Raw genomic sequence first — 20376 nt, forward strand, 5'->3', positions numbered from 1 at the left:
TGACATGCAACAAATAATACAAAACCAAACAGAACAGTTAAGTCACCACTTTAGTAAAACACGTGTATTTTTTTCCATTCATTTGTGCCTCCACACATTGACATGTACAGTAGATACCGGTAGTACACATTACATCAGATTAAGACTCATCTGCATTGAAGTCATCAAAAGGGGTTTTCAACTCCCCAAAACCAGTCACAGTGTAGTTGAACTATTCCAACGACTCCTTCCAACCTACCCAGTCAGAAGCACCAGCTGTATACTGCAGTGGGGCAGAAAGGAGTGAAGTTATGTGTGGGACCAGCCCCTCTCTGACTAAAGGATGAAGGGCAGTATAGGGGAGCGCAGGGTGGGGTAGTCACGGAACTCCTTGCGGTAGTTTCGGTGCTTACCCCTGGCCCACACCGTCATCAGGACAAAGCCCACGATAGTGAAGAAAGCCACCGGCAAGCACTGGGTCATCACTGTGAAGCCCATCCACGACCCCAGCTGCAGAGGACCAGATACACTGTTACACACTCCTACATATTATACATGTAGTACCACAGGAGGCTGGTGAGAGGAGGACGGATTACAATAATGGCTGGAATGGACTAAATTGAATGGTATCAAACACAAGGAAACCATGTGTTGATCTGTTTGATACGTTCCATTTATTCCGTTCCAGCCATTACTATGAGCATGTCCTCCCCAATTAAGGTGGCACCAGCCACCTGTGTGCAGTAAACACCAACTCATCACTGTAGTACTGTTACATCTTTTGATACCTATTGGCCAGAAGGTGGCAGCATCACTATATCTCCAACCCCCAGGAGGGGAAGTGAAACACTGAATTTCAAAGTGTTTCCAGTTTAAAAACGTGCAAATACAAATATTTCAATCAACTCACCATTCTTTACTAGAAAGCCTCACCTCGTATGTATAGTTGGGACAAGACACCAACGCGAAGATCCAGGTGAATGGATTCTTAGTTGGGTGTGGGATCTTCTTGACCTTCGAACCTGGGATAATATAAGAAAGAATGTAGAAAAAGAGGGTAACATGTAAAGGGTAACATGGGGGCTCCTGTAAAGCAGTGCTCGTCAATTAATCAGTCAATCAAATGTATTTATTAAAGCTCTTTTCACATCATCAGTTGTCACAAAGTATACAAATACCCAGCCTAAAACCCCAAAGTATACAAATACCTAGCCTAAAACCCCAAAGTATACAAATACCCAGCCTAAAACCCCAAAGTATACAAATACCTAGCCTAAAACCCCAAAGTATACAAATAGCTAGCCTAAAACCCCAAAGTATACAAATACCTAGCCTAAAACCCCAAAGTATACAAATACCTAGCCTAAAACCCCAAAGAGCAAGCAATGCAGAAGCACAGTGGCTAGGAAAAACTCCCTAGAAAGGAAGGAACCTAGGAACCTTGTGTGCTAACTTTCAAAGTACATATCTGATAATGGACTGCACTCCATGAATAAGATAAGCAAGAGCCTATAGGAGCTCACCTGGACATTTGAGGTTGCGTAGAGTGATGTTGATGGAGAAGTTGCCGACCTGACAGAACTGTGAGGATGAGGAAAACACAAAAACATGACAAAGGGCTCAATATGCCACAACTCTAACCAAAAACAAAAGAAAACCTGGTGACATTTCCTGGTGAAACTTTACATTAAGTTGCTCTTATACTTACATAATAACAATGTGATAACTCTAGTAACGCCATTAAGATATTATTGTTACTCTGCTGGGAATTCCGATCTAAATTGCACTGATGTTAATGACGTTATTATTGTGTAACCTCGTCCCCAGACTGAACGTGTCAGGTGGTGAGACTATTATTTGTGCCTAATGGGCCTACTGTGTAGCCTCAACTCCACTACAAAGAAACAACTCAATTATTATATTACAACATTAGGTATTAAACAAAATATATTCTTCATTACACTAACTAAAGCATACTTACTAAGAATATAATGAGTGCTGTCTTCACTTGCTGTTGCCCATAGTCTGTAAACACACAAGCAGGTGTGATGTATCATGGGAAAGGACATTGAAAGTCATTAGGGATTATGGAAAGATCCATCTGCATTCTGTAACATCCTGGCAACCAGCAGACAGAGTAGAGATGACCATCTGTATTTTGTAACATCCTGGCAACCAGCAGACATAGTAGAGATGACCATCTGTATTCTGTAACTTCCTGGCAACCAGCAGGCAGAGTAGAGATGACCATCTGCATTCTGTAACATTCTGGCAACCAGCAGACATAGTAGAGATGACCATCTGTATTCTGTAACATCCTGGTAACCAGCAGACAGAGTAGAGATGACCATCTGTATTCTGTAACATCCTGGTAACCAGCAGACAGAGTAGAGATGACCATCTGCATTCTGTAACATTCTGGCAACCAGCAGACATAGTAGAGATGACCATCTGTATTCTGTAACATCCTGGCAACCAGCAGACAGAGTAGAGATGACCATCTGCATTCTGTAACATTCTGGCAACCAGCAGACATAGTAGAGATGACCATCTGTATTCTGTAACATCCTGGCAACCAGCAGACAGAGTAGAGATGACCATCTGTATTCTGTAACATTCTGGCAACCAGCAGACATAGTAGAGATGACCATCTGTATTCTGTAACATCCTGGTAACCAGCAGACAGAGTAGAGATGACCATCTGCATTCTGTAACATTCTGGCAACCAGCAGACATAGTAGAGATGACCATCTGTATTCTGTAACATCCTGGCAACCAGCAGACAGAGTAGAGATGAGTGTGCATTAGATGGGTTAGATGTGAGTGACATCACCTCAGGGTAGACAGGACTTACAGGGCGGTGTATAGAGGGGGTGGTTGATGTAGTAGGCCATCCATGCTGCGAAACACCAGTAATAACTGCAGTTCTGGAAAAGAAGCAAGACCAGTTTTTGTACAAGTCATCAGAATAATAACACATTAATTAGAAAATCTGTTTACCCCTGAGAATAAGTTTAAAAACGATGTCACATGAAAGTAAACCATTAAATAAAAGGGGAAAAAATACTGCTATTATAAGATATCATTGGATCAAACTGGATCACAGATCCTCTTTAGAATCAGATTGGAGATTCCCTTATTCAATCTTCTCACCTTGAAGATGTTTCTCAGTGGCATGGTACCATGGGAGATTCGGTGGATGAACAGCGTCTCAAGGATTCTCTTCACATAGTGGAAGGAGTGACACATGCAGGCCAAACTGCAGCGGGAGGGGAAAAGTGATCATAGTATAGATTACGTCTTATTATCATCACATATTTAGCTTTGATTACTACATCATTCACTCACTGGTCTCTATGACAGTCCGAGATGGCTGTCATGCTTCTCTGATGCAGCACACACATTATCTTCACTGTCAACACCATCACCGGTCAACCAGACCTAATTATGTCACTGTAATCATCACTTGGAGAGTGTGAGGTACAGTGACAGAGATAGAATAGATCCTTGAAAATGCAGTAATTTGACACTCACTGTACAACCCAGTGCTTGCTGCTGCTAAAGTCATACTTTGGGGCATAGATGAAAGGCAGGCGGAAGTAGAACATCAAGTAGATGAGCAGGGGTCCGTAACACTCTGATAGGAAGACCTGAGAAGGGGGGAAGACATAAAGGTGAGACATGTAGGTGCTGATTGGATCGGTAGGTTGTACTAGCTTCATATTGCGTTCTGATTGACTGGATGGAAGTTTTATTATATTGCTTTTACCTATCCGATCATTTCAGATCTACCGGAGTGCCAAGGGAGGAGGGAAAGTAGATGATTTGTAATTGAGCATTAGAGAAAACAAGTGAGCATGTAACACAAGCATTCCCCTAGAGATATGGCAGCTTAGCTGACAGTCAGTTTGTGATGAAACAGATCTCTGAATCAACACCTCTGGCATGGGTCCAGGCCCAGCACGAGTGACTGATCGCTACTGTTGATCTCAGGCTGCAAGGAGTACACTGGACCCCGCTACCCCCCAACACTGGCATCACCCTATTCCACTGGGGGTTCAGAGACAGGTGGATGAGGGGTGAGAGGATTGAGGATATGGAGCGTGGTTAAAGCATGTGGATGGTTGTGGAGAATGGTTGAGGAGGCTGTGGCAATGGAGGGTGAAAAGGAGGTCAGGTGGATAAACACCTGTGGGGGAAATAGGGCCATGAGATTATGTGTCCTAGGACAGAGGATACAGGAGCTAGGAGGTGATAGAAAACCGAACCAGAGGACAGTGAATCTATCTGTCAGTGTGGGTGTATATTTATATGCAAGGCTATAGTTGATTAATTGAGGGAGTGTGGCTGTGTATATTTAAATGCAGTATAGACATGTCAAGATATGCAGTATAATGTGTGTGTGTGGTGTGTGCGCGCGTTTGTGTGTGTGTGTGATTGTGCGCATGAGTGCATTCGTGTGTGTGTGCACTTGTGGGTGATTGAGTGTGTGTGTTTGTGGGCATGCATATGTGCGTGCGTGCATTAACACGTGTGTGTGTGTGTGTGTGTTTGCATGTGCTTACAGTGCCCCAGGCGATCTGGGCCCCCAGGTCAGAGAAGTAGAAGCTGGCCGTGGTTCCAACAGGAAGTGTCTGCAAGACGTCTTCATCCTTCAGACACTTACCCTCTGTGGAGCAAGACAGAGCACAATGCTGTAGTCAGCCATGACATTGTGGACCATTTCACAGAAGATAAGACCTTTATACGGTTTGGTATAGCAATTTCTAGCACTCATTTGAGTCTGTGTAGGTAGTTGAGGCATCATGCATGGGAGGTGTGGGGCTTACTAGGATCCAGGCGTAAGGACTGTCTGGCTGGGTACCACTGGGGATCTGACAAGAAGACAGAAGTTCATTAAGCTTATAATAGCCTCCATTTCAAGGCTTCCTTCCAGTAGCTGAATGATTAACGAGACTTGGAAAGATGGCATTGCGAGACTAACCTCATAATTATCATGACATATTGTATATATGGTCCTGGTCAGTCCCTGGATGGGAGACCAGATGCTGCTGGAAGTGGTGTTGGAGGGCCAGTAGGAGGCACTCTTTCCTCTGGTCTAAAAAAAAAATATCCCAATGCCCCAGGGCAGTGATTGGGGACACTGCCCTGTGTAGGGTGCCGTCTTTCGGATGGGACGTTAAACGGGTGTCCTGACTCTCTGAGGTCATTAAAGATCCCATGGCACTTATCGTAAGAGTAGGGGTGTTAACCCCGGTGTCCTGGCTAAATTCCCATCTGGCCCTCAAACCATCATGGTCACCTAATAATCCCCAGTTTACAATTGGCTCTTTCATCCCCCTCCTCTCCCCTGTAACTATTCCCCAGGTCGTTGCTGCAAATGAGAACGTGTTCTCAGTCAACTTACCTGGTAAAATAACGGTAAAATAAAAATAAAAGAAAAAATAAATATGGATCATACATATCTACACTCTTAGAAAAAAGCATTCCAGAAGGGTTCTTCGGCTGTCCCCATAGGAGAAACCTTTTGGGTTTCATCCATGTAGAACCCTCTGTGGAAAGGGTTCTACATGGAACCGAAATGGTTCTACTTGGAACCAAAATTGTTCTACCTGGAACTAACCAGGGTTCTTCAAAGGGTTCTCCTATGGGTACGGCCGAATAACCCTTTTAGGTTCTAGAAAGCACCGTTTGTTCTAAGAGTGCAGAGCAGGGATGGGCAACTGTCCCCCCCTTTTGAAGGCCCTCAGAACAATTTTCCTCTCTGCCCCATGACAAAATGAGTAGAAATGCATGTAATGAATTATACAATTGCAAAATCTTCTCACCGCCACATGGAAAAATGTGTATAATATCAGCGAACTTGCTTTAAAACTGCAACATTTCTGTTACGCCCCATGTTAAAATGTGTAGAATTGCAAAAATTAACTCTAAAACTTTAATATTTTCTCTCCGCTGTCAAGAGCAACTGCGACCCCTCTTGATGAGTTCAGATTTTTTGTGGCCCCCACCCCCATCAAAGTTGCCCATCCCTGGTGTAGAGTAGATCATATTACAAAAATGTTTTACATTTCATGTTGTTACATCACTGACTGAAAGTTGATCTGGATAAGAGCGTCCGCTAAATGACTACATTTTAACTGGACTTTGTCATATACTCACTTGATTTGTGGAACAAAGCCTTAATATCCAAAATAGTAGAAGTTGGCTCAACCTGTTCAGAAAGACAATCAATCATCCATAGGCAAACATACTGCTAGTGTTACTGCCATGGGTCTAATAAATGTATCCCAGATAGATTTATTGACTAAAGTTTGATATTTGTTTTCAAGTTGTGAAATTAGTACCATACCACATACTGTACATATGTTATAACACGAACATATTTATTCCCACTGCTAAGACAGCCAAGGCAAATTAAAGAAGCCTACAGTTACAGGAAACTATATCTGTTCTCATAATAAATATCTTGAAGAAATTGTGAGACTATGATGCAGCATTTCAACTGTAATTAATTATCATTGCAACACAAATGTTCACATTCATAAAAGCCACTAAACACATGGTGCTTGATGTTGGCTTCAAGACACCCACTGGCTTCAGGACACTGAGCTGACACATAACTCATAACTCGCCCAGAAGATTCCTATAAGATCAGGGGGAATTTTCACCTCCTAACTGCAACACAACCTTTGTAGAATCAGCCATAGTGTCTGTGAACTGTAAATTAGCCGGCTGTCCGTTCAAAGGGATGACTCTGTAACTTCTTGAGCTAAAGCTAACAAGTGTCTTCTGACTTCAGACAGTATCATGGCTTTTATTAGGACTGTAATTAGACCTCAACTGATTATTTAAAACTTTTAAATGTAATTTTGCTCAGTTTACAGTATCAAATACAATATTGAACGTGCACAGTGACTGATGAGACACAGTGACACAGCCAGCCAGCCAGCCACCCACACACACACACACACACACACACACACACACACACACACACACACACACACACACACACACACACACACACACACACACACACACACACACACACACACACACACACACACACACACACACACTCACTTTGTCCAAGAGTAGTAGCTTCTCCTTTGTCTTGGCATCCACGATTTCTACCTCAAAGTAAACAATCCTTTTGGCCTTTTTGGGTGGTTTAGGTCTTGGTCTTGGGGCTGAACTTTTCTTTTCTTGCCCAGTTGCCTTCGCCTCTAAAGCCAGTGTATCCATGACTCCTTTTGAACTACGACCTCAATGTGCCTCCGCACTAAAATGAGGTCCCTCCAATGGTTTGCAAAAACCTAGTTAGTGGTCTCTTACTTGTATCAGATTAGAAGCTGTAGTCTAACACTGCTATGTCCTCTGCGACGGTTTTTCTTACTATCTGTACCCTCCAAATAGCCTTCCAGAATGGGAAACGACTATGTCACCGTAAACAGCCTTTTCCTGTGTGAGGGTGTGAGAAAGAGGTAAAGAAAGCAAGAGGGTGGGAGAGAGAGAGAGAGAGGTTGCCTGTGAGACGTTCATAGAATGAGAGGGGGTTAAACGTCAGTAACCCACCACCTCCTCACCTGAAGAGAGGCCTTCCACTAGTTACCGGACCCCCTCCACACCCACAAACGTACTGAAGGCGAAACCCGAGACGCCCAAGACATAATCCGTAGCGTGCACGTCGCAAGGCTAAATATAAGAAGCCCGATTTGCTCTGCTCTCTTCTGCAGTAGCTCAGTAACCTTGGTCAGCCACACACAACCCTACTCAGAAACAGATCCCTCTCTGCTCTCAGAAGAGACACATCTCTGCTGAGCTCTGCTCCTCACTCAGTCACACTGTCTCACACTGACCCCCCTATAGGACTTATCCATGTGGACAGCCAGGCCTCTGCATACCGACACTTACCCCTCCCCCAGGCCACCTGTGCCATTTTTTTTCTACCACTCTGACCTCGAGAACGAACAAAAACCAAAACAAGCACATGTTTATTTTAGAGTGTGTGTATTCTCCCAATACCATGAACAAACATTAAGGCCTAATACTGTCCTATCATTCTCCAATGGAGTGAGAGCTGTCAGCTGTAGTGCTCTCAGAGCTGTAAGGTGCTGGCTGTCAGTTGGGGGGCTTGGAGATGTTGCCCAAGATATCCTTCAGACAGGGATCATGTCCTTCAGATTTGACTAAAAGGAGCATCTCAACACACACAGGCAGCAGATCTGTATTCTATATTTACAATCAGGTTGGGCCACCGAGCAACATACATCAGACAGGAGCACAAAGTGGTACAAGAACACAGTAAGCTTTTCTGATCTAAGATGTTGTAATATATTAGCTGAGTAGCTCAGTGGTCTAAGGCACGGCATCTCAGTGCTAGAGGCATCACTACAGACCCTGGTTCGATTTCAAGCTGTATCACAACCGGCCGTGATTGGGAGTCCCATAGGGTGGCACACAATTGGCCCAGCGTCATCCGGGTTAGGGTTTGGCCGGGGTAGGCTGTCATTGTAAATAAGAATTTGTTCTTAACTGACTTGCTTAGTTAAATAAAGGTTAAATAAAAATCTGCTGTCATGTTAACAAGGATTTGTTCAAAGGGGGCTGCTGATTTTGTTGATTATGTGCAGAAAATCAGTCTCTGTGTTGGAGTGGACAGGAGTTAGAAAACCTGGACAGGAGTTGGAAAAGCTGTCCTATCATCTTGCAGCCAGCAAATTCAATTGATTTAAACAAATGGCTCTCTCATAATCTCAATTTAACATCATGTTCAAGTTTGTTTTTTTGGACGTTGTGATTAGCAACAGATGTTATGGTACGGTGGGCTCGTATTATTAGCCTGGAATCCAAACTGATACTGGAGCATATCAGGTTATCATGCTATGGGGCTCTCAAGTGAAGCATGAGAATAATGTTACAGTTTCCGTGATTTAAGAAGCTGCAATGCTGCCCCTCTGTGGTAGTCAGCGTTATTATCACTTTACTTTGCAAGTTATTTCTTCTTTATTTTCCAGAAGCCCTGACATGTAGTCATTTTAAAGCCAATATCTTTCCATATCATGAAAGATATGTAGGATATGTAAGATATGTAATTAGGCAATGCAAGAGTAACACTATTATATTATTCTACCGTGTGGCCATTTGATATGCAACATATCAATAGTCTTGTCACAATATGCATTCATTTTATTTTAGCTAATGAAATAATTTATAAAGCTTTGCCACAGATACCCACAATGTGATGAAATTATTATCTACATCAGTGCTGGGCAACTTTAATTGGGGTGGGGGCCACAAAAAAAAAAAAATGAACTCATCATGAGGGTCTACAGTGGCTCGCGGGTCTATGTACCTACATCGTAACCCACACATGCAGTCAGAGTCGGCCCTACCCTTTTACCCGATACAATTGCAATCAGTTGGTCAGGCGGCGCCCTACTGTTCGATTCATATCGCGTGATTTCTGATGATTGTTCTCGATTATATCGACTGATTGGTTCTGTATGGGGTGACCCTTTTGGGGGCACTAAGCAAAATTTGGTTGGGCCGCTAGTTGTCCATCCCTGAACATGCAGTTTATCCCTTCTTATATGTGCAAGCAACTACTGCCAGGGAGTGGGGCGTAAATCGTAGTTCTTGATTTTGACAAGGTTAGTGATATTCGGAATCCCTGGGACGTCCCTACCCTAACGCCAAGCATAACCCGTTGTCACGCCTGGTTCTCGACGAGGCTACCCTAACCCGATTTTTAATCATTCATACATTTCAACTTCCATGGGATAGGGACGTCCCAAAGATCTTGAAAGCACAGACCATTTTGAAAGCATGACGTAGAAAGGGGCGGAGATTTCAGTCAATGTGGAAATGCGATAGTCACAGCAGTATCAGCACCAGTAGTTCTGGAAGTTTCTTACATGGTGGCTAGCTAGCGACATGGTGAAAAGCGTATTTTGAGTAGCCACGATATCTCGGCTCATACATTGGTTTATTCAGAAGAGAGTTGGATATATTTATGTAACTCCATAGTTTAATAGGTCAAAAAAATCGTGGAGGGTCGGATTTGTAACTAGCTTGCAGCTGTCAACTGGTTAAGTAGCTAGCCAGCTTCAAACACTAAATTTCAGTGTGGTTGGTTGACAGCCTTTGATATAAGATTATTGACGATGTTTTTTTGAATATCAAGCGTTACTTGACAGATACTTGTAATGGGTAAGGACTATTATAAAGTGTTGGGTATACAGAAAGGCGCCTCTGAGGACGAGATAAAGAAGGCGTATCGAAAGCAGGCCCTGCGATATCACCCTGATAAAAACAAGTCCACTGGAGCTGAGGATAAATTCAAAGAGATCGCCGAGGCCTATGATGTCCTCAGCGACGCAAAGAAAAAGGATATATATGACCGCTATGGAGAAGAAGGTAACGCATCAACTTTTGGTTCCACACAGTGTGGTGCACCATTGTAACCTAAACTGTCTTGTGCAATTGATGTTGTCAGGTTTGCCAACAATGTAACGTTACTAGCTGTATCAGCCGTGGCCGTTGTTTTTGACAACTTCTAGCTAACGTTATTATTTAAATGTTACTGTTTGTGTTTTTCTTTGAGTGTAGCCCTAGAAACTATTGTAGTTATTACATTGGAAGGAACTGAGCGCCGGAAACAGTCACTACAATTCTTTCGAGAACTTGCTGGAACTTTCCTGCTTATTCTGAGTTCAAACTGTCAGTGGGGCTAGTTAGTTCACATCACAACGTTAATTCCTTCCTTCTGTCACGTCCGCTCATGGTCTGTGACACATTGCAGAACACCTTTTCAGAAACACTGCTCTGTCACAGTGACCCCTGAAGACACAGGTGGAAATGTAACTTGCTTTAGCATTATTTATTTAGAGAGATGGTATGTCTGGAAGTGTTGAAAGTGTGTTGTGATTCAAAGGGATTTAAAATAAACATTTTGATGTTTGTTCTTGTGTTCTAAAATAGCAATTTTGATGTTGTGTTCACTCTTACAGGCCTGAAGGGGCACACAGCCGGCGGGGGTGGTGGTCCCAATGGCCCCAACAACTACAACTACACCTTCCATGGAGATCCTCATGCCATGTTTACAGAGTTTTTTGGTGGCCGCAGCCCATTCGACCAGTTCTTCGCACGCAACGGGGACGATGACATGGACACTGATGACCCCTTTGCTGCATTTGGTATGGGAGGGATGGGGGGTATGCCGGGTGGAATGGGAGGGTTCCACCAACACCAGAGGTCCTTCAAATCCCGACCAGGGGGTCCCCACGGGGGCCGTGAGAAAAAGAAAGATTCTCCGGTGGTGCACGAGCTGAAGGTGAGCCTGGAGGAGGTGTTCTCCGGCTGCACCAAGAAGATGAAGATCTCCAGGAAGCGGCTGAACCCGGACGGCTGCAGCATGCGCAGTGAGGACAAGATCCTGACAGTGGACATCAAGCGAGGCTGGAAGGAAGGGACCAAGATCACCTTCCCCAGGGAGGGAGATGAGATGCCCACTAACATTCCTGCTGACGTGGTGTTTGTGGTCAAAGACAAACCCCATCCTGTGTTCCGCCGGGATGGCTCCGATATCATCTACCCTGCTAGAGTGTCCCTCAGAGATGTGAGTGCTTGGTCTTTGTGATTTCTTAAACATTGTGTCAGTCATAAACGTAACCCACTAAACTCTTTCACTTGTATTCTCTGTAATCATGGTAAGGATATTTCTCTGCTGCTCTCAGGTAGGGTTGGGTGAAATGACCTAAAAATCATATGTCGATTTGTTTTGTAACTTATGGGTGATTCACAATATATATAAAAAATATATTTTTCTCTAAATAAGCTTTGTTGCACCATTTAAAGGTCAGTACACTGCATTTCAAACATTTTAAACAGTCAGGAATAATCTAATGAATTCATAGCTTGTAAAATTATACCAAGGCTAAATGTAAGCCTTCCACAACCCACTAATAATTATATTATAGCAGTTTAACTTGCTTTTTTGCAATGATCACTGATCTGGCTTTTAAGTCTCTGTTTGAAAATGCCCTTTCTGTAAAAAATGTAACCAGAACACATCCGCTAATATAGAGTAGTTAACTAATCTTTATATTTGAAGTCTAGCCATCTTGGATCTATTTGCTTGCTAACAAGTTCGAACAGTTTAACTGTTATGAACACACCCTCCTGTCAGTCGCCAACTGTTTGAACAAAATGCTAGCCTGTCCACTTTGTGGCCTACCTACATGGATAAGAAGATGCTTATTTATCAGAATGAGAACAAGTTGCCAATACGGTATGAAAGTACTAGTATTTACTACCTCCTGTTGCAAGTCCCGTACTGTGTTTTTGAATGGGCTTCAAGCTTATATAATCACATTTATGATAACAAGGTTGTGTGTGAGAGAGAGAAAACAGGCCATGTCTGACTCCCCACAGTCCTATTAGGGTGATTTCTCCCCTTCTCAGCTGTCTGTCACAGCCTCTTTGTTTACACCAATTAGAGTGCCCAAATGCATATTTGGACTCTGACCCAACCCAGGTCAGAGTGGCTATCGTTGTCGGCAGATGAAGACGCAAGTTTGGCTGCCAACCAAGTTATGTGTGTTTATTTTAGTAAAATTGTGGGTACAATGCATCTGTAAACTGAAGATTTCTGTGTGTGAATACTATAGTGTGTGGTGGTGAAGATAAAAGTCGTAGACTAAGAAGCATTCGTACTGTTCTTGCTGGACAGCCTGTAGCGAGTCAGAACCAATTATCAGCATTATATACTAGCGGGTAAGGGCGTTCATAGCTGACCGCTCAGACGGCTCGAGCTAGTTGTTTTTACAATATACACTACCGTTCAAAAGTTTGGGGTCACTTAGAAATTTCTTTGTTTTTGAAAGAAAATTCAACAATTTGGTCCATTAAAAAAACATCAAATTGATGAGAAATATAGTGTAGACATTAATGTTATAAATGACTATTGTAGCTGGCAAATGGCTGATTTTTAATGGAATATCTACATAGGTGTACAGAGGCCCATTATCAGCAACTATTACTCCTGTGTTCCAATGGCATGTTGTGTTAGCTAATCCAAGTTTATCATTTTAAAAGGCTAATTTATCATTAGTAAACCCTTTTGCAGTTATGTTAGCACAGCTGAAAACTGTTGTTCTGATTTAAAGAAGCAATACAATTGGCCTTCTTTAGCCTAGTTGAGGATCTAGAGCATCAGCATTTGTGTGTTCGATTACGGGCTCAAAATGGCCAGAAACAAAGAACTTTCTTCTGAAACTCTTTAGTCTATTCTTGTTCTAAGAAATGAAGGCTATTCCATGTGAGAAATTGCCAAGAAATTGAAGATCTTGTACAACGCTGTGTGTACTACTCCCTTCACAGAACAGCGTAAACTGGCTCTAACCAGAATAGGCCCCGGTGCACAACTGAGCAAGAGGACAAGTACATTAGTGTCTAGTTTGAGAAACAGATGCCTCACAAGTCTTCAACTGGCAGCTTCATTAAATAGTAACCACAAAACACCAGTCCCAACGTCAACAGTGAAGAGGTGACTGGGATGCTGGCCTTCTAGGCAGAGTTGCAAAGAAAAGGCCATTCTCAGACTGTATAATAAAAAATATAATATTAAGATGGGCAAAAGAACACACACTGGATAGAGAAACTCTGCCTAGAAGGCCAGCATCACGGAGTCGCCTCTTCACTGTTGATGTTGAGACTGGTGTTTTGTGGGTACTATTTAATGAAGCTGCCAGTTGAGGACTTGTGAGGCGTACACACACCAAAAGGGTTGTCTAATGATAAATTAACCTTTTAAAATTATGAACTTGGATTAGCTAACATAACGTGCTATTGGAACACAGGAGTGATGGTGGCTGATAATGGGCCTCTGTGCGCTTATGTGGATATTCCCCCCAAAAATAGGCCGTTTCCAACTACAATAGTCATTTACAACATAAACAATGTCTACACTGTATTTCTGATCAATTTGATGTTATTTTAATGGACAAAAAAATAGCTTTTCTTTCAAAAACAAGGACATTTCTAAGTAACCCCGAACTTTTGAATTGTAGTATATATCATTATATTCGTGTATTGATTTACTCATACCCGATGCCTTTTATCTCACTCAAGAAATAAGATGCATAGCCGAAAGTTAGAGAAGTCTCATTTGAACTATAACTCCTGCAGCATTGTTAGCATGCCTGCTCGAGTTGACTCACAGGACAGTAAAAACCTGTTAGTTACAGGCTGTTTGATATTTTATATTTAATTGCGCTGTTAATTTTTTTTTTACTGAACATGGCCAGCCAGTAGGCCTACTTTTTGAAAATTATAAGTTTGTTTGTAGACCGGCAAGGTGTCGAAAGGGAGATGTATAGCTGGTGGGAGATGTAGTTCATGTGTGTAGTTCTAACGAAACGGTGGTAACTTTTCGGCTGTGTGCTTCTTTTTGGCCGTCAAATACGTTAAACTGGCATATGATATGGTAAGTTAATTCACATGGAAACATATACATTTTAATATATGATATGACTGCGTTTTCATGAATTTGACAATGCAAATGTGAAGCCCATTCTTAGCCTACAAAACGTTTATAAAACACCGACTAGACAGCTAGCGCAGTCCGTGGCTAAAATGCACCGCTAGCACCAAACTGAGCATACATTTCCCACAATCATGTCCCGTTTTAGAAGGGCCTGCTCTGTGATACATTTTGGGAATTGAGACATAAAAAGGGTATCGTTAGAAAAGTTAAGTTCTCTTACGATAAAATGTCCCAATGTGTCTCACGGTCCATCTCACCCATTCTGTTCGACCAAACCAAAAAATCCAAATATCGAGTTGAAACTGCTTGTTGTCAGAGGAAGAAGTGATCTTTCGTCTTTGTTGTTGTAAGGGGTGTGTGAGAGAGGGGGTAGGTGCACACAGCACAGACGGTGCGAAGGAGTCGAGACCGAAAAGACAACGTCATGAGAACAAGCGGACATAAACGCTCATAAAAACAAAAATCTTACCATACAGGCATTTGGAACATCGCGCTAAAACATAATTTCTAATTAGTTCGCTATATTGCCCAGCCCAACTCCATGGCCTTGTACTCTTTAACTAAAAATATAACACACCTAATTGTGACAATCTGTATTTCTCTCTCCCATCAGGCACTGTGTGGATGCACGGTCAGCGCTCCCACTCTGGACGGCAGGACTGTGACTGTGACCTCCAGAGACGTGGTCAAACCTGGGATGAAGAAGCGTATTGTGGGAGAGGGACTACCCCTGTCCAAGTGCCCAGAGAAGAGGGGGGACATGGTGCTTGAGTTTGTAGTGAAATTCCCTGAGAATTTGGGGCAGAGTGCCCGCGATGCACTGACTCAGATTCTTCCTCCTTGAATGACTAAGTGGCCTTTGAAGACACCTAACAAACACGAAGACAGCCAGTCGTCTTTCTCCATTACAGTTGTCCTTACCCTAGGCCAAAGAACAGAATAGTTGTTTGGGAATTATACCTGTTTATTTTGATTCAACCTTTGATCCAAATGATAATTCAGTTATGTATTTAACCACCATGAGATATTGACAGAGTAACATGTTGGTCTCTGTTCTGATGTTAGCTGTTCTGTTTGGTTCATAATTTTTTCCTGTTTAATATTATTAAAACATTTAGATTTTATTACCTACATGTCCTATTGACAGTATTCCATTTCCCATTGGATGGGAAAATAAAGACACTTCTGGGGGACCCAGTGCTAGACATTGGATAATAATGTTTGAGCATATGGCAAGGGTTGGTCTGGCCCTGTAGAGATGACTGGAGCTGGTTGTTATAAGGTCCGAGGGATAGGTAGAGTTGAAGATGCCTGTGGCAAACAGCACTGATGTGGAATTTGTGTGGTATCCAGTTGTTTTGATAGTGCTTCCAGAATATTTGTTGCAGGCAACTTATCAACTATATCTCTCAGGAGCAGTGACACGCACCTGAATGTAGATATACTTATAAATACAATGCATACAGTGCCATCTGAAAATATTCAGACCCCTTGACTTTTTCCACATTTTGTTACAGCCTAATTCTAAAATTGATTAAAGTAGTTTTTTTTCTTATCAATCTACACACAATACACCATAATGACAAAGCAAAAATAGGTTTTTAGAAATGTTTTAGAATTTAAAAAAATATATATAATAATCATCACATTTACATAAGTATTGTGACCCTTTACTCAGTACTTTGTTGAAGCACATTTGGCAGTGACTACAGCCTTGAGTCTTCTTGGGTATGATGCTACAAGCTTGGCACACCTGTATTTGGGCAGTTTCACCCATTCTTCTCTGCAGATCCTCTCAGGCTCTATCAGGTTGGATGGGGAGCGTTGCTGCACAGATATTTTCAGATCTCTCCAGAGATGTTTGATCGGGTTCAAATCCGGGCTCTGGCTGGGCCACTCAAGGACATTCAGAGACTTGTCCCGAAGCCACTCCTACGTTGTCTTGGCTGTGTGCTTAGGGTCGTTGTCCTGATGGAAGGACAACAACCCCTTCACCCTAGTCTGAGGTCCTGAGCACTCTGGAGCAGGTTTTCATCAAGGATCTCTCTGTACTTTGCTCTGTTCATCTGTGCCTCGATCCTGACTAGTCTCCCAGTTCTTGCCGCTGAAAAACATCCCCACAGCATGATGATGCTGCCACCACCATGCTTCACCGAAGGGATGGTGTTAGGTTTCCTCCAGACGTGGCGCTTGGCATTCAGGCCAAAGAGTTCAATTTTGGTTTCATCAGACCAGAGAATCTTGTTTCTCATGGTCTTGAGAGTCTTTAGGTGCCTATTGGCAAACTCCAAGCGGGCTGTCATGTGCCTTCTATTGAGGAGTGGCTTCCGTCTGGCCACTCTACCATAAAGGCCTGATTTGGTGGAGTGCTGCAGGGATGGTTGTCCTTCTGGAAGGTTCTTCCATCTCCACTTAGGAAGAGTCTCGGTGGTTCCAAACTTCTTCCATTTAAGAATGATGGAGGGCACTGTGTTCTTGGGGACCCTTTTTGGTACCCTTCCCCAGATCTGTGCCTTGACACAATCCTGTCTCGGAGCTCTACAGACAATTCCTTCAACCTCATGGCTTGGTTTTTGCTGTGACATGCACTGCCAACTGTGCAACCTTTGTATAGATAGTTATGTGTCTTTCCAAATCTAATCAATTGAATTTACCACAGGTGGACTTCCAAGTTGTAGAAACATCTCAAGAATGATAAATGGAAACAAGATGCACCTGAGCTCAATTTGGAGTCTCATAAAAGGGTCTAAATACGTATAAGGTATTTCTAGGTTCAATACATTTGGTAACATTTCTTTTTTTTCTTTTTTTTTTTTATAACTGTTTTTGCTTTGTCATTATGGGGTATTGTGTGTAAATAGCTGAGGATTTTTTATTTAACCCATTTTAGAATAAGACTAACGTAACAAAATTTGGACAAAGTCCAGGGGTCTGAATATATCTGGTGTTACCGGTATTATTTTGCAGTGAGGAATGCGAGAGATTCTGAAACTGAATTATGTTGGGGAACTAGAGCAAATAGAATTCAGAAAATTCTTTCAGCTTAAATGGGAGGGGCAAAACTTGCAAATCATGTTCAAACTAACCCAGAGAATGAGGTATGAATAAACATTTTTAGGAATTCACTCCAAGCAACTCCCTACAGATTCCACATACTTGATACACTACATGTCCAAAAGTGAGTGGACAACCCTTCAAATGAGTGGATTTGGCTATTTCAGCCCCACTCATTGCTGACAGGTGTATAAAATCGAGCACACAGCTATGCAGTCTAAATGGCCTTACTGAAGAGCTCAGTGACTTTCAATGTGGCACCGTCATAGGATGCCAACTTTCCAACAAGTCAGTTCGTCAAATTTCTGCCCTGCTAGAGCTGCCCCAGTCAACTGTAAGTGCTGTTATTGTAAAGTGGAAACATCTAGGAGAAACAACAGCTCAGCCCTTAAGTGGTAGGCCACACAAGCTCACAGAACAGGGCCACTGAAGCAGGTACAAATCGTCTGTCCTTGGTTGCAACACTCACTACCGAGTTTCAAACGGCCTCTGGAAGCAAAGTCAGTACAATAACTGTTCATCAAGAGCTTCATGAAATGGGTTTCCATGGCCGAGCAGCCACACAAGATCACCATGCGCAATGCCAAGCATCGACTGGAGTGGTGTAAAGCTCACCGCCATTGGACTCTGGAGCAGTGGAAACACGTTCTCTGGAGTGATGAAACACGATTCACCTGGCAGTCCGATGGACAATCTGGGTTTGGTGGATGCCAAGAGAATGCTACCTGCCCGACTGCATAGTGCCAACTGTAAACTTTGGTGGAGGAGGAATAATGGTCTGGGGCTGTTTTTCATGGTTCGGGCTAGGCCCCTTAGTACCAGTGAAGGGAAATCTTATTGCTACAGCAGACAATGACATTCTAGACGATTCTGTGCTTTCAACTTTGTGGCAACAGTTTGGGCAAGGCCCTTTCCTGTTCCAGCGTGACAATGCCCCAGTGCACAAAGCAAGATCCATACAGAAATGGTTTGTTGAGATCAGTGTGGAAGAACTTGTGGCCTGCATAGAGCTCTGTCCTGAACTCTATTGAACACCTTTGGTATGAATTGGCACACCGACCCAGGTCTAATCGCCCAACATCGGTGGCCGACCTCACTAATGCTCTTGTGGCTGAATGCTGCGGGGACTTGCTTCCAATGTTCCAACATCTGGTGGAAAGCCTTCCCAGAAGAGTGGAGGCAGTTATAGCAGCAAAGGGAGGGACTAAGTCCATATTAATGCCCATGATTTTGGAATAAGATGTTCATCAAGCAGATGTCCACATACTTTTGGCCATGTAGTGTAGCTTCTCCAGTTGTATAGATTTTAGTTATTCAAGGGCACGTTATCTATTTTGTGCCAAATGTCATGTCACGCATGTGAGATTGACCTTGTTTGTGTGTGTGTGTGTATAGACAAACGTGCACCATCTTATTGTGAAATACTATAAGAAGATGGTGTGATGTGTTTTGACCTCTGTAGGACCCCTTACATTTAGCTTGAGGATCACTATTGTTGTAAGTATGATGAACTTGTATGCCCATTCTCCAGTGAAACTTGTAGGTGTGTTTACTCTGCAGTGACTCTTTAGATGCTGTTCAAAACGGCAGTGCATTTTAGCTGTTTAAATTCTCTCTTTAACTCTGTTAAAGCTGTGAAACTAATATCTACTGCTACTTCGGAACCTCTATGCAAACCATTTCTGTTAGGATAATCTTAATCCTTTTTATTTTGTCATATCCTGTACTTCTTACACACTGCAGAGCAAACAATGACTTGTCTAATATGGCTGCTTTTAGACGGGCCCCAATTCTGAGCTTTTTTCCACACTAAATTGTATTTTGACCAATCAGATCAGCTCTGAAAAAAATCTGCTGCGAAAACATCTGTGATTGGTCAAAACACCAAATTAGTGGAAAAAAGATCAGAATTGAGCTGCCTGTGTGAACACAGCCTACAGTATGTAGTGAACTGATTTTTGAAGCACATTGTTTGAGATAAAGCAAGCCTAAGCATCTGTGGTAAATAAAATCATTCCAAAAATGACAGTTGACAAACTGTAAAATAGCAAAGTAGTGAGTCAGTTGTATTGTTAAAATATGTCTGAATTATTTGAATAATGTTACATTTTCAAGTACTTGAAATATATATTTTAACCTGGGGTGCATTCATTACGCTGATTCTGTTGCAAAACGTTTACGCCAAACGGAAAATGTTTTGTAACATTGTTTTTATTGGACAAATTCAGGTAGGTTCCGCACCGTTTCGTGCTGTTTGGTTCTCAAACGCTAAACGGTTTCTGTTGCAAAATGTAATGAATTTGATTGATTTGTCATTGAGGTTGTAATGATCAGTCAACACTTACCCATTTATCATTCCACTCCAAGTGGAGTTCCACTCTTATTTAATTTTAACAGATACATGTGGTTTAACATGAATGTAGAGATGTGTAATCTCGGTTTAACTTTTTTGTAAAAAAATATTTGCTTTATTTGCAAATGTTTTCCTTTGATGGAAAAGTTTAAATAGTTTTTATAAAATTTGCAGACATTCTGTATTATTATTATGCACCCAGAATTTTATTTGACAAATAGGTGTTAGCAATCTGCTTTTCATTTGTATGAAACTGAACATTTTTATGTTATTTGTCCTATCCTTTGAACAAATGAGGTCCCCTAGGCATTTTGTGGTATTTTAGTTGTTGCAAAGACTGGCTAAACTTGTAAATATCAAATAAAATTGTACAAAATGATGTACAGTAGTTCTGTCTTATTTAGGCCCATGTCAAACTTTTAAAGTAACCGAGTGGATT

The 20376-nt window shown here is 42.3% G+C and overlaps 2 protein-coding genes across 4 annotated transcripts; one reads left to right on the forward strand and one right to left on the reverse strand.

Annotated features, from left to right (window-relative positions):
• Positions 1 to 31: 31 nt before the first annotated feature.
• LOC129833527 (very-long-chain enoyl-CoA reductase-like) lies at positions 32 to 15188 on the reverse strand. Of its 3 annotated transcripts, none has more exons than XM_055898185.1 (12): positions 14751 to 15188; positions 7066 to 7443; positions 6142 to 6193; positions 4809 to 4853; positions 4545 to 4648; positions 3514 to 3629; positions 3133 to 3238; positions 2834 to 2906; positions 1961 to 2004; positions 1503 to 1560; positions 913 to 1001; positions 32 to 489 (listed from the first exon to the last, which is right to left on the reverse strand). In XM_055898185.1, the coding sequence occupies exons 2-12, from the start codon at positions 7225 to 7227 to the stop codon at positions 316 to 318; spliced, it is 1023 nt and encodes a 340-aa protein (XP_055754160.1). In that variant the 5' UTR covers positions 7228 to 7443; positions 14751 to 15188; the 3' UTR covers positions 32 to 315. The 3 variants fall into 3 exon arrangements, with proteins under 3 accessions (XP_055754160.1, XP_055754161.1, XP_055754159.1); XM_055898186.1 differs by lacking the exon at positions 14751 to 15188 and adding an exon at positions 7569 to 9138; XM_055898184.1 differs by lacking the exon at positions 14751 to 15188 and having other exon boundaries at positions 7066 to 9138.
• On the forward strand, positions 9820 to 20316 carry LOC129833526 (dnaJ homolog subfamily B member 1-like). Its single transcript, XM_055898182.1, has 3 exons — positions 9820 to 10401; positions 10995 to 11602; positions 15144 to 20316. Exons 1-3 carry the CDS (start codon positions 10191 to 10193, stop codon positions 15372 to 15374), a joined length of 1050 nt encoding a protein of 349 aa, XP_055754157.1. The 5' UTR covers positions 9820 to 10190; the 3' UTR covers positions 15375 to 20316.
• The last annotated feature ends 60 nt before the right edge of the window (positions 20317 to 20376 follow it).

This window comes from Salvelinus fontinalis, chromosome 34, assembly GCF_029448725.1.
Source record: "Salvelinus fontinalis isolate EN_2023a chromosome 34, ASM2944872v1, whole genome shotgun sequence".
NCBI lineage: Eukaryota > Metazoa > Chordata > Actinopteri > Salmoniformes > Salmonidae > Salvelinus > Salvelinus fontinalis.

Excerpts from the sequence above, each read along its gene's own strand:
- LOC129833527 (XM_055898185.1), bottom strand. The coding sequence starts at position 7,227 with ATGGATACACTGGCTTTAGAGGCGAAGGCAACTGGGCAAGAAAAGAAA. Across the intron at positions 2,907-3,132 it reads CACTGAGAAACATCTTCAAG|AACTGCAGTTATTACTGGTG; the intron begins GTGAGAAGATTG and ends CTTCTTTTCCAG. Across the intron at positions 490-912 it reads GTCCCAACTATACATACGAG|CTGGGGTCGTGGATGGGCTT; the intron begins GTGAGGCTTTCT and ends GGTCCTCTGCAG.
- LOC129833526 (XM_055898182.1), top strand. The coding sequence starts at position 10,191 with ATGGGTAAGGACTATTATAAAGTGTTGGGTATACAGAAAGGCGCCTCT. Across the intron at positions 10,402-10,994 it reads TGACCGCTATGGAGAAGAAG|GCCTGAAGGGGCACACAGCC; the intron begins GTAACGCATCAA and ends TCACTCTTACAG. Across the intron at positions 11,603-15,143 it reads CTAGAGTGTCCCTCAGAGAT|GCACTGTGTGGATGCACGGT; the intron begins GTGAGTGCTTGG and ends CTCTCCCATCAG.